This window comes from Scardinius erythrophthalmus (genome assembly GCF_964197995.2).
Source record: "Scardinius erythrophthalmus genome assembly, chromosome: 2".
Lineage (NCBI taxonomy): Eukaryota > Metazoa > Chordata > Actinopteri > Cypriniformes > Leuciscidae > Scardinius > Scardinius erythrophthalmus.
In genome coordinates this window covers 12,259,105-12,278,137 of record NC_138222.1, presented here as the reverse complement: position 1 = coordinate 12,278,137, position 19,033 = coordinate 12,259,105, and the positions used below count along the sequence as shown (strand labels likewise).

Genomic DNA, 19,033 nt, shown 5'->3' with positions numbered 1-19,033 from the left:
TTCATGTACACATTATGTGCATGTGTGCTTGCAAACATCGAGCCCTTGGACCTGTGCATCTGTCGATACACACATGCATACACACACTACCCAAATGCATACAGACGCTACCCAAACACACACACACACACACACACACACACACATTAAAACACACAAACTATTTTGAGTATTACACTTTTTCACAAGAGAAACTTGATCCTACCCTGACCTGCATCTAATATTAATTCATCCATCTGACATTCATACACACACAAAACAAATCAAACTTCCTTGTGAAACATTAAAGTAGAATAGTTTGATATAACAGTGCAAATGTTTTCATATTTTATTTAATATTTCCAAAATGATTCATAAAAGCCTTCTCTCAGATAAATGAGGCCAGTCATTTTTGACCAGGAACACCAAGTGTAGTAAAAAAAAAGAACAAAAATGGTCAAATATTTGAGTAGTTATACCCTTTGTGAACAAAAAGTCACTAAGTTTCGGTCCAATGTGATAACATTAACTAGTATTTTTAGGAAAAATAACATCTTCTCCAGATATGAAAATGGATGAAGTTATTTAAAGAGCTTCCTCACTTCACCTGTGTGTGTGTCTCCCACTTCTGTGGCAGCAGCTTTCTTCAGAAATGTTGAAGCCGTGGAGCTTCCCTCTGTTGTAGAGGGATTATTTTGTTGCTGCTGAAATCACAGAACAATTTTTATCAATATTTGTTAACCATTGAGCTAGTTTCAGCTAATTTTAGCACTCCATGTAACTTAAGTGACGTCACCGATTAACAGTATGTTTATGTTAAATAAATTAGCTCACTTCCAAGCAAAATCTTTACAAAACTATCAAAACCTCTCATCTACACATAAGATGTGATTAAAGGCCCAAACTTTCATAAACAAAAGCAAGCTATTAAGTTAGCCTAACGTTAACTTAACTTACCTCTTCTGAAAACGGTTGAGATGCTAACGGACTTTTTCGAAGACACTAAACCATTTCTATAAAGTAAATATTCAACAGAAGCGTGTAAATTACAAGTAAGAGCAGTGTCAAGAAAAGTTGTGTGTATTATTTGTGTAATTTTAGAGGCTAAACTCACCTGAAAGCAGTGAAAACAACAGCAAGAGACGGAGTTTTGCTGACAGTTGCAGTAACGTTAGTGCGGTCCCGTGCCGTTTCCATGGCAACTCATCTCCGCTCCAGTGTTTGAAGGCGACTCGAGTGTTCACGCGCACGCACATTAAAACGCGTCAAAGTCACACAGCATTTACAAACATAAACATCTAGAATCAGAACCTTACTTGAATAAAAATCTCATTATTAAATCATGAATTTAAAACTCATTTTGAAGTTCTATGACCCAGGTGCAATTTACCACTCCTGCACGTGATAGTGGGACAATTGTGGCTTTTTTGTAATTTCAGATTTTTTTAATTGTTTTTACGAACACTCAAGCCCCATATTTCATTTGAACGCGTGTTAAAAATGCAGTATTTTTTTATACCACTGCACTTTGCTTCTGATATTGCTACAGCTATTTAGGTCATCATTTTTTTATTTTTTTATTCTGTGCTTTCAGATTCTTTTTAACTGTAAAAACAAATATAACTTTATAAATTAAAGATGTCCTGTAAGCACTCAGAAACACGTGGACCGACTATCGGCTTGCCACTGGTGTGCCGACGGTGGCCCAGCCGCGGAAAACCGCTGGTGGCGTGCCACCCAAAAAACGCTGGCAGACCGACGGGGTTTTCAGATTGGTCGGGTGGCCGATGGTGTGCCGCCGGAGGTCCGACCGTGTCAAGCCGCTGACTTTGTGCCGCCCAAAAAACGCTGGTGGACCGCCAGGTCATTGTTAGCTGGGAGACTTTTATAACGTGAATCCAGGATCGCTGTCATGAAACACTTAAATGTTTCCCTTACCTAAGAGAACCGTTTAAGAGATTATATGCAACACCCTTAAGTTATTCTCTGCATGATTTTTTTTCCCAAACCACTTCAGCGGAAATCCCGCCCTGCAGCCTATTTAATTGGTTCAGGTTACAGTGACGGGTAGGTTTAGGGATCAGTGTTTGGTGTAGGCAATCTGTGACGGGTAGGTTTAGGGATCAGTGATTGGTGTAGGGCAATCAGGGCGGGATTTCCGCTGAAGTGGTTTGGGAAAAAAAATCACGCTTATTCTCTTAGGTAAGGGGAAATCGCCCCTTAAGTATCACACTTAAGGGAAAAACTTAAGGTGCTTTATGCAACCGGGCACAGTTCTATTTTTTTTACGCTATTTCTCTGCACATTCCTTGCGTTTCTTCTCCATCTCGCTGACTATAGGCGGATCTTTTGTGACGTCATTGTTTATGTTTGCCGCGTTGCATCACGGGAATCGTGTGGCAGGAAACACCGCTAGATACCTGTAATTTGATTGTTTTGCACGTTTGGAGGAGGATTTAGAGAAGAGGATGGTTCACTCTTGCTGTGTGGTCGATTGTACGGCTCGTTGGGGACCTGATAAAAAGTTTTTTCGAATTTCCTATGAAAAGGATCGCGAAAAACGAAAGAAATGGTTGCGTGCAATTAGGCGATTGAACCTGGACGCTCCGAAGCCTGGATTCCTAACGTTACTGATCGAGTTTGTGAGGCTCATTTTGTTCATGGTAGGCCTACGTCTTAGTGACTATGTATTTATAGTAGATTGAATAAAATAAAAAATAATAAAACTGAGTCAAATCAACCGAGTCATATGTTTTCGCGTTCTGATTCAGGTGTCCCAAACCGCGATCCACAGCACCCAGACTACCGTATTTTCCGCACTATAAGCAGAGGCGCACCTTCAATGAATGGCCTATTTTATAACTGTTTTCATATATAGGGCGCACCGGATTATAAAGCGCATAGAATAGAAGATACTGCAGTCAAATGTTTGACTGGGTTTGCGTTATGCAATGGTCACCAACCTTTTCAAGCTTATAAGATCACATCCAAGTCCAAATGTAAACCAAGATCTTCCACTTGCAAAAAAATATGAAAAAAAACAAGTGGCTGAGCTGTAAAACCTTGTTTATACTCGACGCGTCCGCATGAGCGCGAAGGTAATAAAAAAAACTAATATCCGTCTGCTCGGGCAGATTCGGCTTAACAGCGCGCGCGCCCCCGCAGATGCACTTTGAGCCGAATCTGCCCGAGCAGACGGATATTAGTACATCTCATCATCACCCAGTTTGCGCGTCTAAATCAGTTGTATGGTCTGGTGTTCAGTTTAAAACAAAACAGTTGCGTCAAGTATAAATGCCTCGACTGTTTGGGGAGTTGCACGCACAGTCAGCGGAGATCTCATATGGGCTTTGAATAACTTCGATTTTGTCACCAATACAAATTTTGAGCTTCTCTCCAAACCTCCTCCGGTCTTCAGATGTTAAAGTGCTTATATATTGTGGATTTTGCCCGCTAACTCTCTTGAAAGTGCTCGTCGCGTCTTTACAGCCCGCAATACTGTTTGATTTGTTGCCACACAACCACTCGCGCATGCGTACAAAGATGTCAACAAAGATCCTCCTATTTTGACAGATACACACTGGCTGAGTCCCAATTCGCCTACTTATACTACGACCTAAAAGTATGTACTTTTTTTGTGATGAAAAAGTACATACTTTTGAGTGTGTAGCAAAAAGTATGCACGTTCTGGGACATACTTCGATGACGTCATGCAACGTGAACTTGAACGTGGTTGCCTAGTTACGCACACCGCGACTGTTAACAAAACATTTAACATTTCATTCATTCTTATATATCCAATATCATTTTATTTACTATTCCCATCTTTTTTTCCACAATACATTTACAATGTGTTTACCAAATTGAGGAGTGAAGCAGGGCGTCGTCGTAGATCAACCAAACGCAGGTCGTTTGTGAGGCGGCTCTGACGTTCATGTGCAAATGTGTGTAACGAAAGCTAGCGCTACTTATTTTCTGAGTTAAAATATTTAAAGTTTATAATGTAACTATTGTTTAACGTATTTTATATTTAATCTTATACTTATGTATAATACTTAAAAATACCCCGATGAAAATGAATCATGCTTTTACTATAGTAAAAGTGTAGTAACCATGTTTCTTTTGGACTGATAAAGTTAACATATGTACAGCCACAGTATTACTACAAATAAGTCAGACAGAAACATCAAAAGAAATACATAAAAAAAGACACTTGCATGACACTGTACTAGAGCCTTTTTATTTATTGTTTTGTAGCCTGCAATGAGGCGCTCGGTATCTTCATCGGACCCTACAAGATAAACACGGTACTTTTTTGGCACAACATAAACCCATTAATATTACGAGACAATAAAATATAACTTTAATTAGGGTTAAACATTTGAATTCTTACACTTAAAAACTGAGGGCGCATCTCCGTTGCTGCATCCGACTGCCAGGTTTACATCACCACTAGTATCACCGCAAAGCTCCTCCCTCCCGCACGCAATGGGTTGTGGGCAATATTAGCCGTTAGAGTGTGCATTGATCTGCACTTCGAATTCTAACCGGAAATAGTAGACCATCCGGGTATCTTTGAAATACTCATTTCAACATGCTACGATTTGGGACGACTAATTCTAGTTTCGCATACTATTTAGGACGGATAGTATGCAAATTGGGACTCAGCCACTGACACTGCTGAACGCTCGCTCACTCGTTTAAAGTTGTGATTGGGCCAGCCCAGTGTCAATCAAGAAAAGAGCCAATGGGCCGCTGATCTACGTGTTTCATGGGCTGGTCTGTCAGAATTTTTTTTTTTTTTTTAAATAACACGGACTTTTTTTGACCAATGCATTACACCGGCACAAACCCAGCGCCGCCAATTAAGCAAAACAAAACAAAACGAATGGGCCGCCGATGTACAAATTTTATGGGCCGTTAAATAAATAATAAAAAGTATTTATGAGTATGAGATGTATCGGCCCAAAAAACACGTCGGCCCACCGGGAAAATGCCCGGGAGGCCTATGCCCAATGGCCAGTTCAGCCATGCGAGTGATTTTGAGTTAGTTTTGAGTGTTTTTTTATTGTGGACACGGCGATGACACGGACTGAGCTCATCACTGTGTGGAACAAGATGGCGAGCCTCCCAGCAAATCCTGATTAAAGTGAAACCTTTGAATGATTTCATCGGACCCTCTGCTAGTTTTCCCCGGACGGAGGAAAAAGACTGCAGGATGACAGAGTGAACTGACGTCGAAATCTTTTCTCTTCTCAATAGACCGTAGTCTGTTTTCCCCTTTCACCACAACCAACGGTAGGCCTGAACTGTTGCATCTAACGTTCACTGGGGTACGGACGATATTTTTTCTTTTTTGAATTCAGAGACTGGTATTTGAAAAAAAAAAACATTACTGAATTTATGGATTATTTGAACTGTTTATATATTGACAGTTGAATTGGTCTTTATCGTTTGTTCATTGTTCATTACTTTTTTTTTTTTACTTTAAAGAGAAGGGTTTATTATGTGAAATAATTGAGATATAATTGTTATTTTTATTTCTGAGTGAACTGGGGAAAAAAGGAAACGAATCCATTGTGGATTTCGATTAAGAAACTTAAAACCTAAAATTAGTTCAAATAAGGAACTATAAAACTAAAAGATAAATATGTAAAAAAGAAAATATTGAAAATAGAGGAAGTTTGCAATAAATTAGATTTCAAAAAGAGATTAAAAGGAAATAAATAGGCTAACTCCTATAAGAAAAAGAAAGATATTAAAAAGGGGAATAAATAGCTAATAATTCTAATAAGAAAAAAGAGAAAACCCAGAAACCATTTTATTCAATTGTTTTATTTTTCTTGCATTTATTGACAATCTGTGGTTTCATTGTTAGTCAACTGACCATTTTTCTTTTGTGCCATTTCTGTCTTTCCTGAAAGAGAGACAATTTTATTAAATCGATTCATTATTTTTTTTCCCTTTTAATATAAATCTTTAAACATTATTCTAACTTACCTTTGTTGTCTGTCTGTTCATTTAATCTCTCACTGCTGCTCCCTACGAATCTAGAGTACTGGTCCACGTACCCTCTTATATGACTTACCTTGGTGCCCATTAGGCAGTGGTGTCCTGGTGATCTGAAGGAGGCGCTACAGATGCAAAGCTGAATTTTCATTACTCTAATCTCACATGACCCTTCAGAAATCATTATAATATGCTAATTTGCTACTCAAGAAACATTCTAATTGCAACTGTTCAATAGTTGGTCATTCCTGCCAAAATCAAAAGATTACCAAAGAAACAGAGGCATCAGTTAAGAGCTTGAGATGAAATATGATGTATGTGATGTGTGAAATATATATATACACAAGGACAAACATTTAGTACTGATATTTTGTAAGAAGTGCTCAGTAAATACGAGCTCCTCCAGACTTCCAAATCCGATATCCATAAATTGTGCAGTGTGTCTGTGTCTGTTTGCGTGACCTGGACTGCTGTGTAGGCATGTTGGCATTTCGCCTGTTATGAGCTGCTGTTATGACTCATTAATAATATGGAGTGTGCGAGAGTGTGTGTAGTGTGTAGCGTGTTACTGTGGAAAATTTCAAACACTTCAAAAGCACCAGCCAAACACATATGATTGTCATAACTGAAACTTTTTAAAATTAAATTAGCATACATTAAAAAACATCCTTATGAAAAATTATTATTATTATTTTTTATATTTTTTTTGCAAGCAACATTTACCTTGTGTGTTCCACATAACATAAGGGTGAGTAAATGACAAATGTATATTACAGTATTTGATTTTCGATGTATTGTTCCTGACAAGTTTTATGCAGTGGTTGGGCTTATTTTTCTCAAGTAATCCATCAAATATTACGATTTCAGAGTGGATGTACCGACTCTATGGCCACAAGAACAAATGAATCAAATGTTCCTGAAAGATGTTTTAATGTTCATTGTACCTCAAGTATTTCAAGGACTCATCTATAACTCAATAAAAAAAATTGTTCTGTCTAGAGCTGAGAAAGAATTCTGTATCCATGGCAACTTGCCATCCTAGTTTCTAGCATCTTATATTTTCCTTAAAGAGCAACAAATTTCAAAACGTGTTTTCTCTTTTTGCTTATCCAACATATCCAATTTATATTTAAATACCATCATCATGAAGGAGAATGAATCTTATTTAGCAGCTTGGCAGACTGACGTGCATTAAAAGTTGACTAGCTTAAAGGCACACGGTTTATAGACTCCATACACACTTTAATGGCAGGAAGGTTGTCATGGATTGGGACATGAGCTCATTGTCATTGTTGGTTTGCTTAGCATACAGTTGCATGGATGAGAAACTCATTCTAGTTTTAAAACATAGTCTGTAAAGATATAATTTAAAACTTCAAAATGTTTTTCTTTACTCATTCTTAAGAGTGTAGATGTTGAATTTACAAGAATTTCTGTATTTTTGGGTTGTCCGATACCCAGACTTTTTAACTTTCCCTCTTTAAAAATTATATACAAATGGTTAGAATAAGGGAACTTCTACTCTCCCCTTGGAAAATCGTATTTTCATTAGATTTTCGCCCCCAATACTGCTGTCATTACCATCACACCAAGTGTTTTGGTGAGTTTTTCCATAAAATTTGTTTGGTTATGAATGATAAATGGAGACGAGACCACTATCTGAGTCACTAAATGAGTCACTAATCTGACTCATTTACATGACTGATTTATATGACACAACTGCTCTGACATGAATTGAGTACAGTATTTAGGAAATTTAGGTTGGTAATACGACTCCCTTATATTAATTGTTTCTGCTAGTAATATTATGAATTGTCATTGAATAAATGTAAATGCAAATGTAAATCATGACCTCAAAGTGCCTTTATAAGGAACTATTATCAAATGAGTAACTATTGGAGAATTTAATTATAAAGCAATATTATTTTTCAAGGTTTTATGTCAAAAGAGCCCCTAATCGAAGAAAGGCATCAGAGACGTGTTGTTGCAGAAAACGTACACAGCCAGCAACTCTCGGCTTCACTCTGTCAGTCATTTATTTGTTGGCAAACAAGTTTCACTGTTACAACAAATATTAGTGAGAGGTCATTCAACCACAGGAGAAACAAAAAATGGATAAACAAAAGAATAAATAAAATTAATTATCATATTTGTGATAAAACATTTAATGTGCCGCAATCATTTCACCTCTAGCAGTTTTGCAGAATAGTTTGTACTCCCCCCCCCCTTCAGTTTAATAAATAAACATTCATTCTACACCAGATAAAAAAAGCCAAAAGAAGATATTTTTTTTAAGTTTCTCTCATTCTAAATGTGGATCTCTGAAATAAAAAAAAGTGTCTTGTGTGAATCTCTGTTAAAGTCTCACTCTCTCTGAATGAAAAAGGCTTCTGTTGATCATATACTGTGATTCTCATTTCTATACCACAAAATGGCAACATATTTTCAATGTTGGGCACCTTTCTTCATCTACAAACTGGTGTCTATAAATCAAACAGAATGAGGAAAAATGTTTTTTTTTTTTTGTCTATTCTGTGTTTTTTTTTCTACTTGCCATTATTCATACTGAAATGAAGACATGAATGTAAAAGATATAATTAAAAAAAGAGTGAGGGATCAAAACCTGTCGTGTTGAGGACAAGACCATCAGGAGAGAAAGGAAATGGTCTGAAATCACCATGGTTACGGAAGCGGAAGGCGTAGGAACAGAATAAGCACTATCCTGTGTAACACTAGTGTCTGTACATTTACATAGAAATATTGTAGAATTCTCCAGTATTAGTTCTTCCCACGCTTTTCAATATTTGTTATTAATACAGCAAAGAACAGAAATGGTGGAGTCATCCTTCTTCGGCATTGTTCTCTGTTGCAGCAAAATGTGCTGCTTTTTTACCACATGAGAAGAAGAAACATATTTAAAAAGCAAATATGGATACAGAAGGTATTAAAATAGTTTCCGAGTCACATTGTTTCAGACTTGATTGGTGTTGACTGGATGCACTGAGCTACTAACAATGTTTTTGGCAGTTATTTGTATTCCTTCGGGGCCGCTGAGAGTGAAAAACCCTTCAAAGTCTCGTACTCCCCGCAAGGTTATACATCAAATCCAGTTTTGGGTCCGTTTTCCCTTCAAGTAGATGTGCACGACCAATAGAATCAAAACAATGCCAACTTTCGTTCCTCAACAAGCAAGAGTACCCATAATCCTTTCCTGAACAGAATACAAAATCGCCTCCCAAGGTTTGTTGGTGCAGTTCATTTTTCTGCAGACACGTAGAAGCAAAAGTGAACAACTGTGGACGACAGAACGGTACGGAAACGTAGAAGAGCACGTAGAGCTCGAGATGTTATTGGGCAATGAGGATGAGCACAGCAGAATGCATGATGTTCGGCACCCTCTATAGGCTGGTGACCATGTGTGCGGGCTCCTGCGGCATTTCTTCGGGCGAAAGCTCATCTTTGGGTGGGATGATAAAGCCGTCGCTGCTGCCGCGGCCCAGCTGGTAGTAGCTATGAAGCTGGTGCAGATGGTTGCGTGAGCCCAAGTTGGGCATGCTCTTATAGTACACTTCGTCTGGCTCCCCGGTCCTGGGAAGCGTGTGCGTGTCGCCACCGTGGGGCAGCGAATGCGTGTCGGTGCGCTCTGGGTCAGGCAGCGTGGGCATGCTGGTGTAGAGTGAGTCTCTCTGCGGGGATGGAGTCTCTTCCGTTTGCTCCTCTGTCAGCAGAGGGAAGAAACTCTCGCTGTTTTCTTGCGGAAGGCGCCGTCGTAATGAAGAGGCTGAGCTGAACGTGGTGGGGAGAGGCTGGACGTGGCGTGGCGGCGGAAGCAAAGGTGCATTGGACTCCTCCCTGATCAGCTCTAGCCCTAGACTGTCCTCAGGTGGGAAAGATGGCGAGTCGCCCAAGCCCAACGCAAGGTTAACAGGCAGCATGGGCGAGTCTTTCACCCCGCCTCCATTGCTGACTTCGTTCACCAACTTGTTCATGAGGTTGCGTCCGTGCTCGGCCGTGCGGTCATGGTTGTTCAGGTAGGTGGGCAGGTAGTTGGAGGTGAGCTCTTTCAGGATCCGTTTCTCCAGCGTGGTCTCTTTGTGTACATTGTACGTGCGGTCGATGATTTGCACGCAGTCGCTCATGTAATCAGCGCTGGCCAAGCTGTAGCTGTTGCCATGGTTACCATTCAGTGGTAGAGTATCCATGGCACTTGTATCCCGGGCATTGTTCAGGATTCCCTCTGCAAGACGGAGAGTCAAGGAGAAGAGTAATTAAAAAAACACTTGCGCCTGGCGCACATAATAAGACCAACATGCAGAACCGCTCGCAGAAACAAACTGAAAAACCTTGAAACTCTTCATCCCTGGGGCGAATATTAATTGAGCTTCCAAACGAATGGTATCTTGATTGGATTCGTCATGGGTTCAAGGCTGATGTGAGGTTTAAAACTCTAAAACTTGCCAGCTAATCCTGTGAAAATGGACTTACCAGTCAAACACGTCTTTGGCTATAAATTAGCATTCCTCAGTTTTCCCACATATCAAAGAACACTCAAACCAATTGCAAAGCCAGCAAACACAACAAAAACACAATGCACAAACACACAACAATACACAACAGCTAAAGCAGACGCTTGGCATGTAAAAGCTTTTGACAAACCAAATCATGCTGGCCTTTATATAACACTCATATATCATCAGGTACAGAGAGAGAGCAGCTTCTCCGCCTATAGATTTCTACATTAATTAAATTTAGCATATTATCAGCATCTTGACGTTAAATTTAACACTCTCCCACACTCTAAAAAAAACAAAATGTGGGAGCACTTTCTTGTTTGCCAATTTTTAGATTTCTAGATTAGACCATTTGAACATAAAATAACATTTGTTTTACTTATCAGTGGCTTCGACAAATATGCAAATTTTAATTGGGGGGAAAAAGACCTGGGTTGCAAAACACCAAATTGTCCACTCAGCTTCTATTTTAACAAAAGCATCACTTTACGTTGATGAAGAGAAGAGAAAATTAGGTTTTCATTTTAATGAGGTTGAGAGTGCTCTCTGATTAGAATATTGACTTAAACATCTCTTAGCAGAATGTCGCTTACTATAGTTTTAAGAAAAGAGTAATAACGTTAAGGGAAATTACATTTGGTAAGCAATGTTTAGTTTGACTCCCATACTTGTCTCTCTGTAGGGCTCTTAAAGGACAGCATGGAAAAAGGAAAGAGAAAAAGGTACAGGTAAGCATTCACAGTGACCGCTCAAATAGAACATGCACACAGATTAATGAAGCGCAGGTAAATGGTTACGCTCAACCCCATCGTTTCACCTCTCAAATACAGACACACACCCCTGCATCTCCTCGCAATCCCAGGATGCACATGTAAATGCCATAAAATTGTGCTTTAAAGACCCTGAATGTCTGGAGGGCGCCGAAATGGGCTTCTGTCTCCATTAGCGGCGCGCTTCGCTCCGAACGTGGTTCCACAGTCAGACTTGTATTCGGTAAGAGAGTTATTGATCGGGCTAAAGAGGAACATTAAAAGTGGCCTGGGATCTATTTGTAATTTCAGGGCTTTTATTGATATTAGATTTCAAGGTCGCTACAATGTTGTCAACGTAGATGAAGAGGTTGTTATCCTGCGCTCGCCCCTCCCCACTGACGTTGCCCAGAAACGCGTCTGTCTCTCTATCTCTAGAGCCTTTTGAATTCTTTCTGATCTCTGCATTAGTGAAGGTGGCACTAACAGGTGGTGACGGGGGGGAAAACAGATCACCAGTGCAACAGACAGACAGGAAGAGACAAGAGTGAGACAGCTGCGTGCAGGGATGTGTTATTGCTAACAGGAGAAGCCAGGCCTCATGTGAGCATCTCAGCATGAGAGTGCAGTAAATTCCTCTACTAAAAGAACGTGCTGGACGTATGAAGTCTTGCTATGAAAACTGACGTTTTTGCATGCAGCCCTACAGAAGCATATTCTTATTAGTTCTGTGAAATGCCATAAAAAAATCTAGTGTCACAGTCAAGACCCTTCTGAATGAGACGCATTAGACTGCCTTTGCTGATTTCATCTTGTGATTCGCCATTAATGCATGTGTAAAGTTGCATTCGTATTTCTTCTACATGAAAGGGCCTGTTTGCACCTGGGCACTTCATGCGTTTTTAATGATTGGATAAATATCCTATTTGTTAAATCTGTTCCATTCACACTTGGCCATATAAATTTGTCTCTGCAAAACTAATATAAATTCCTGCACTATTTTCAAATTTAATGGAGTTCAGATCAACGAAAGCAACAGAAATGAGCTGTATTTTATTTATCATCAGCTAATTTCAAGATTAAAGGACGCAATAGGAGAGAAATCGGTATCAGCACTGGTAAGACCATTAGTCTCACTATTTTTAATGAAGATTATTGTGTGTTGAGCTTCAGGAAGCGACGCCCAGCTTAGTTTGTAATATCTGGCTACCTGAAGCTGGTATATATGGAAGCTGTTGTGTTTCCGCCACAGAATAAAAAATAAAAAAGGTAATTGCGACTTCTTATCTCACAATTCTGACTTTTTTTCTCACAATTGCGAAAGCAGCTTACCTGATATAAAGTCAGAATTGCGTGATATATTTTCCTCTTTATAAATGAAGACAAGACTGAGGTCATTGTTTTCGGCCCAAATGAAAATTCTCAGTGTATAAGCCTTGATTTAGAGTCTATCGGCTTTTAAATACCCAGGGGTGCGGAACTTAGGTGTTCTTTTTGACCAGCCAAACACATTTAATCCGTAATCAGTTCCAGTTTCTACCATCTTCATCTACTGTCTAAAATCAAAGGCTTTCTCACTCCGAAAACTCTGGAAATGGCTGTTCGTGCATCACGTCTCGGCTAGATTACTGCAATTCCTTATATTGCGGTATATCAAGTTCTCAAATAGCTCGTCTTCAGTTAGTCCAAAATGCTGCAGCCAGACTTGTTCATAAGTGTCGCAAATATGACCAGATCTCTCCAATTCTCAAATCTCTACACTGGCTGTCAGTTCGACAGAGAATAGATTTTAAAATTCTACTTTTTGTTTTTAAATCTCTATATAACTTAGCTCCTGCCTATCTATCTGAACTTGTTCATCCTTACACTCCATCCAGAAGCCTAAGATCCTCTCAAGTAGTTAGACTCAAGCATAGAGGGGAGCGTGCATTTGCGATGGCAGGGCCGCGACTCTGGAACACCCTGCCCCTTGAGATTAGAACGGCCCCTACTATGTCTGTTTTCAAGTTTCTGTTAAAAACCTACCTGTTTTCTTTAGTATATTGATCTCTTCTCTAATGGTTGGTTCTAATATTTTATATTTGAGTCTGATATTGTTTTGCCACTGCTGTTATTCCATTCTATATTTGAGTCTGATACTGCTTTGCCACTTCTGTTTGACTATTTTATATTTGAGTCTGACACTGCTTTGCCACTTCTGTTTCACTATTTTATATTTGAGTCTGATACTGGTTCTTCTGTAAAGCACTTTGGTCAGCCTGAGGCTGTTGTAAATGTGCTATATAAATAAAGTGAACTTGAACTTGAAATTTAAGTCGGAATTGCGAGTTATAAAGTCAGAATTACGTGATATAAAGTCAGAATTGCGTGATATAAAGTCGCGATTCTGACTTTTTTCTCGCAATTCTGACTATATGACTCGCATTTGTGAGTTTGTATCTCGCAATTCTGACTTTATATCACGCAATTCTGACTTTTATATCTCGCAATTCTGATGTAAACTTGCAATTGTGAGCTAAAAAGTCGCAATTATCTTTTAAAATGTTTTGCTGAAACAAGCTTCCGTAGGTATAACACGCTCTTACACTTTATTTTTTTTTTTAGAAAAAGATTAAAGATGCATTTACAGTTGCCCAGTTCCATCTTGAATGCTTCTCAGACCACCTCCTGAAGTGGTTTGAGTGATCAGATTTCAATTCGTCAGAGTTTCCGAGGGCATTTACACCTGGTCTTTTTTTTATCGGATAGCTATCCAATCAGAGAAAAGGCATTAAGTGACCAGGTGTAAACAGGCCCAAAAAGTCATTATCCCATACTCATCCTGAACTAGGCCTCCTGAGAGCATTGCAGCATGAGTGCATGGTAGATTTCTAGTCTTTAGGTGTATGAATTCTTACTGAGTGTTTTGTATGCAAGGAGCGCATTTTTTGTTTTCAGTTGCATCAGTGCTGTGACAGGTAATAGAAACGTCATGCATTACTGTCCAAACCCTTTTTCCTGAGAAACATTAGACTGAAATGTTTTTAAAAGAGTGGACGGTTTTGTCTTGTGATTCAGCACTCATGCATGATTAAAGTTTGGATTTGCATTTCTGTCTAGAAAAAGTCCCAGTTATCCCATGCTTGTTCTGAAATGCCCGCCCTCCTGCGAGCGTTGCAGGATGAAGACATGGTAGATTTATGGACTGTGGATGAGTGAAGTCTTACTGACTGCGCATTCATTGTTTTTAGTTGCATCAAGTCTAGTGTAGCTGTCAAAACCAATCTGCATGAGACACATTAGTGCGATATGTCTTCAAGAGTGGGCGATTTGATTTTATTCTACGATTACTAATGAGTCGCATTTCGTAGTGCCGCAAAATGTAGCCATTAGTTACTATGATTATTTCAGCTTTATGAACTCATTTTTCATTGTGAACCTTGTTGCTACAGACCATACAAGACAGAAGACAAAGATGATCGCAGACACGTTCAGCTTGAAGCCACATAGCGGAGCCCTTTCCTCCCAAACACACACACCCACACAGTTAGTGCACAGGAAGATAAAAGCAACGGAAGAATGCAGCACACCTTGAGCGTTGTACATGCTGAGAGTGGGGTTGTTATAGACTGATGATTCGCCCAGTAAGGTGTTATAGGGGTTGTTAGAGGCGTGTGAGCGCAGCAGAGAGTTTGGGATGAGGTGATTGGCCATGGCACCTGATGCAGCCACACAGATGGAGAGAAGAACACACAGAGAAGATCAAACGAATGCAGCAACAATGTTAGCATTGTTATTATACAGGTGTCTCATCAGCAGCCACATAAAAAAGCAAGAACATTCAACCAATGTTAGCATTCTTATCTCATCAGAGCCAATGCAAATCTCGGGAAGAGACCTGTTCCTGGATAAAATGGACCATATCTTAGTGGGGTTAAATATAGTCGGCCACTGAGTTTATCACTTCTTTTTTTCCTCCTTTTTTTCTGTTAATTTAAAAGTTGTCAAAACAGTACTTTAGCAGAGATACATATTTACTATTTTACTGCTACAACGACCAAAACATGTTGAAGACTCATCTTGTACTATGGGTGTATAAATTTAATTTCAAATGTATGAAGCCCATTTCCACCACGTAGCATGGCAAGAAAGAAAAATCATGATTTGGTAAAGTATGACCCAAGTCATAACTATGACAGAAAGACACAATTATGAGATAACAAGTAGAAATTAAGACACAAGTCAATGTTATGAGATTAAAAGTCAATCAAGACAAAAACATAGTTTTTATTTAATAATTATCTCACAATTTTGATTTTATCTCATAATTATAACTTAAAATACATACACTTACGATTTTGAATTAGCATGTCATCATTTTGACTAAGTATCTAAATTTTTACTTTTTACGTCATAATTTTAACTTGATCTCATAATGACTATTGATCTCATAATGACACATCTCATAATGTGGTAAGCAGGACAATAACTATATCTCATATTTGTGATTTTACCAAAGCATGATTTTTTTTCTTAAGTGGCAGAAATAGACTTCCATAAGACTGAGATTGTCCCTCATCCTAATATAACCAACTGAACACCTGACTAGCAAAAAAGGTTATGATGAAAATAAAAGGATAGTGGCTATTTAAAAAAGGGACACCTCCTTTTTTGTATCCCACCCAAACTTCCTGTAGCACATAAAATAAAACTGTGCTCATCAAACCATTTCATAGGGTGTTTATAATTTGTAGCATGAATGAATTTTGGGAATGAATTTAAAGACAGAACCAATCTGAAAGGCTGTTAACACACATTAGCATGCTGACAAGTTGTATCTCTCCAAGAAGTTCGTTCTCAAAATTCATCCCCTTTAAAGAACAGCTTTTGTAACAAATTCTCCTCCATCTTCTTCACTTTTAAGACAATTACTGTTGGATTGAAATTGCCTGCGGTGAGCAGTGTTCCTATTACTATGCATAATCTCTCGGCAGGCTAACACAGAACCTGTGCGCACCGATTTCCACAAAATTGGATTACCCGATTTTCACCCGAGTTCTACATCTCCCGCCTCTTGAATGTTTGTTTAATAAATATTTAGCTAATTTGATGATGCTTTTATTTCACAATAAGAGTCTAATCCTTTCAGCCCAGCTCTCAGTTTTTAACCCACTCAGTAAGACATTCTGTTTGATTTTCCATTTAAAATCATGTACAATATGAGCTCATTTATTAAACAGAGGCTTGGTTGCGATTATCAGTGTAGGCACGTTTATTATACTGTCGGCTAATTATACACCTCTGAAAATCATATGCTGAACATTGAGATAAGCACTTTCAGATATATGAGAGAGAGAGAGAGAGAGAGAGAGAGAGAGAGAGAGAGAGAGAGAGAGAGAGAGAGAGAGAGAGAGAGAGAGAGAGAGAGAGAGAGAGAGAGAGAGAGAGAGAGAGAGAGAGAGAGAGAGAGAGAGAGAGAGAGAGAGAGAGAGAGAGAGAGAGAGAGAGAGAGAGAGAGAGAGAGAGAGAGAGAGAGAGAGAGAGAGAGAGAGAGAGAGGGGGGGGTTTAAAGGTTTAAATGCATCTTTTATTTTGCAGTGGAAATGGTTACACAAATTGACAATTGACCTGCACAGTGTTTGTGCAAAAGGTCATGACCTTTAATTGAAAATATGTAATGATAATCATGTTTAAATGCAGTTAAAAATGTGTTAAATAATATTACACAGAAATGTGAAAAATCAGCGGAAGATATCGTGTATGATTACAATAAAAGTATTATGGTAGCACTTCACGGTTTTGCATATACATTTAATGAACTATTATAATTTTCATTGGGCAAATTACTGGGCAATAACTAATAATATCCCTATTGCTACCTTATATTACTTCCTTAACCCATGTTGTTACTTTATATTACTCTGTTCTTTCTGCTGTAAGTCTAAGTTCTGTAAGTGCACATACTGTAAATGGAAGTGCAACCAGAATTTACATTTTCATCAAGTGTTTCATTAAGCATTTGGATGCATTTTAAAGAATAGAAAATGTAGTAAAGATCAGCAACTTAAAAAGTGTCCTACAAGCATATATTCTGTGAGTGGCTTTCACACAAATGACCAAACACAACTGTTGCATTTATTTCTTGTTTTTCTTTTTCTTTAAAAAAGTAGATTATATAACTTAATTATTTATTTCTATTAGATATTTAAATAGGCAGTCCTAAAACACCTAAGGTTTTAAAAAGTGTTGGGTGTACTTAATTGCTAAGTAATCCAACTGTAATTTAATTACGTTTCCCTTAAAAAAGTAAAGTAAGGGATTACACTTATTTTTTTCTAGAATTTTATTACAGTTACTTCTGATGTAATTAAATTAAATACTATATAGACTATGGAACAAGTCTGTATAAAACAATAGTGGATTTGAAATCAGCATGTATAAAAAAAACATTAAAATGTATATTTTTAATGTAACCTTCTCCCTTTAAACACTTTTGTCAGTTTAAGAATAATTTATGCAATTGTACATTGTTTATTTGAAAGAATCAAAAGTGCAGTTTCATGTCTATCCTTGTATTTTTCAACTGGTCGAAGTTGATATCGGATTTAGAAAGAAATAAGTAACAAGTTATCCAGTACTTTTTTAGAGAGAGTAATTAGTATAGTAATCTAATCACACTGTTGAAGCTGTAGATAGTAATTAATAACTTTTTTTTTTTAGAGTAACTTGCCCAACACTGGTTTTAAAATGTTAACTTTTAACTCCTGCCATTGACAAGTTTTTTCAGCAATACATGTTTTCACTGTTATATAGGGGGCGCTGTTACACATCTTCTCAAATACTACAGAATCTCTGGATCCAAAAACAAGCGAAGAAAACGATATGCATAAACCAGAAGGAGTGGATAGAATGCACAAGTAAGCTAACATGATCATGAAACAATCAACAGCATGTAAATCAAAACTGCTTAACATTACTGAATGAAATGAAAAGAGGTTTACGACTGTGCAAGCTTTGGGGGTGTTGATGGACTCAATCTACTCCATCTACCTTTTAACTTGCCCACATTCAAGTGTTGATAAAAAAAAAAAAAAAAACTAGATTTTTTTTTCTTTTTTTTTTTTAAAGCAGAGGCTCTGTTCTTTCTTTTGCTTACATATTCACACATCAAAATATTCTGAATATGATAAAAATGCTGGCACTGGCTTACACACTTAAAGATAAAATGCTGGTGTGGAAAGAGTTAAAGGTAGAGTTAGTCTGTAGTTATTATAATTAGCTTCATGTATTTAATTGAATAGTCTAGAGTCTCTGTAGTCTGTAATCTGTAATCTGTCCTACAGTATGACAGGCGGGTGACCCAAACGTTTGTGTATCTTGATGAGTGTTGTGGTTTCTCTTTATGTCCCTCACACACTCTTCCTCATCTTTGTTTAATACATCTGTCAGCTCTGAGCAGCATGAGTGATGGAGTGTCACTCACACACACACACACACACACACACACACACACACACACACACACACACACACACACACACACACACATACACACACACACACACACACACACACACACACACACATCTGGGTTAAGTGCCTAATTATTTCCATTGTGACACTTCCTCTCTCTAGAGAGGGTCAATCCATCATCATAACAGAACATTAGCGTCTCACTGATCAGAACAGGAACAGGGACTGAGACAGACAGAGGGAAATCAACTTTATAGAGGCATCTGAAATTCAAAACGACTCAGAGCAGATCTTCATTCTAGTTCTCACAGGTGTGTGAGCTAAATCTGACAA

General features: G+C 38.3%; 1 protein-coding gene and 1 long non-coding RNA gene across 2 annotated transcripts in view; both read right to left on the bottom strand.

The window, feature by feature from the left end:
- LOC308684263 overlaps positions 1 to 2,011 on the bottom strand; it is a 72,047-nt gene extending 70,036 nt beyond the window's left edge. The window contains exons 1-3 of the long non-coding RNA XR_014029334.1: positions 1,094 to 2,011; positions 937 to 992; positions 587 to 683 (exon numbers count right to left, since the gene is read on the bottom strand). This is a non-coding gene — a long non-coding RNA (uncharacterized lncRNA). The remainder of the gene's footprint in view (positions 1 to 586; positions 684 to 936; positions 993 to 1,093) is intronic.
- A 5,963-nt stretch (positions 2,012 to 7,974) lies between these two features.
- The window catches only part of LOC308687291 (adhesion G protein-coupled receptor L3), a gene marked incomplete at its 5' end in the record, with an annotated part of 274,566 nt that continues 263,507 nt past the window's right edge, over positions 7,975 to 19,033 (bottom strand). The window contains 2 exons of the mRNA XM_081359704.1: positions 7,975 to 10,225; positions 14,818 to 14,946. Of these exons, the coding sequence (XP_081215830.1) occupies positions 9,387 to 10,225; positions 14,818 to 14,946 (968 nt within the window). The 3' untranslated portion in view covers positions 7,975 to 9,386. The remainder of the gene's footprint in view (positions 10,226 to 14,817; positions 14,947 to 19,033) is intronic.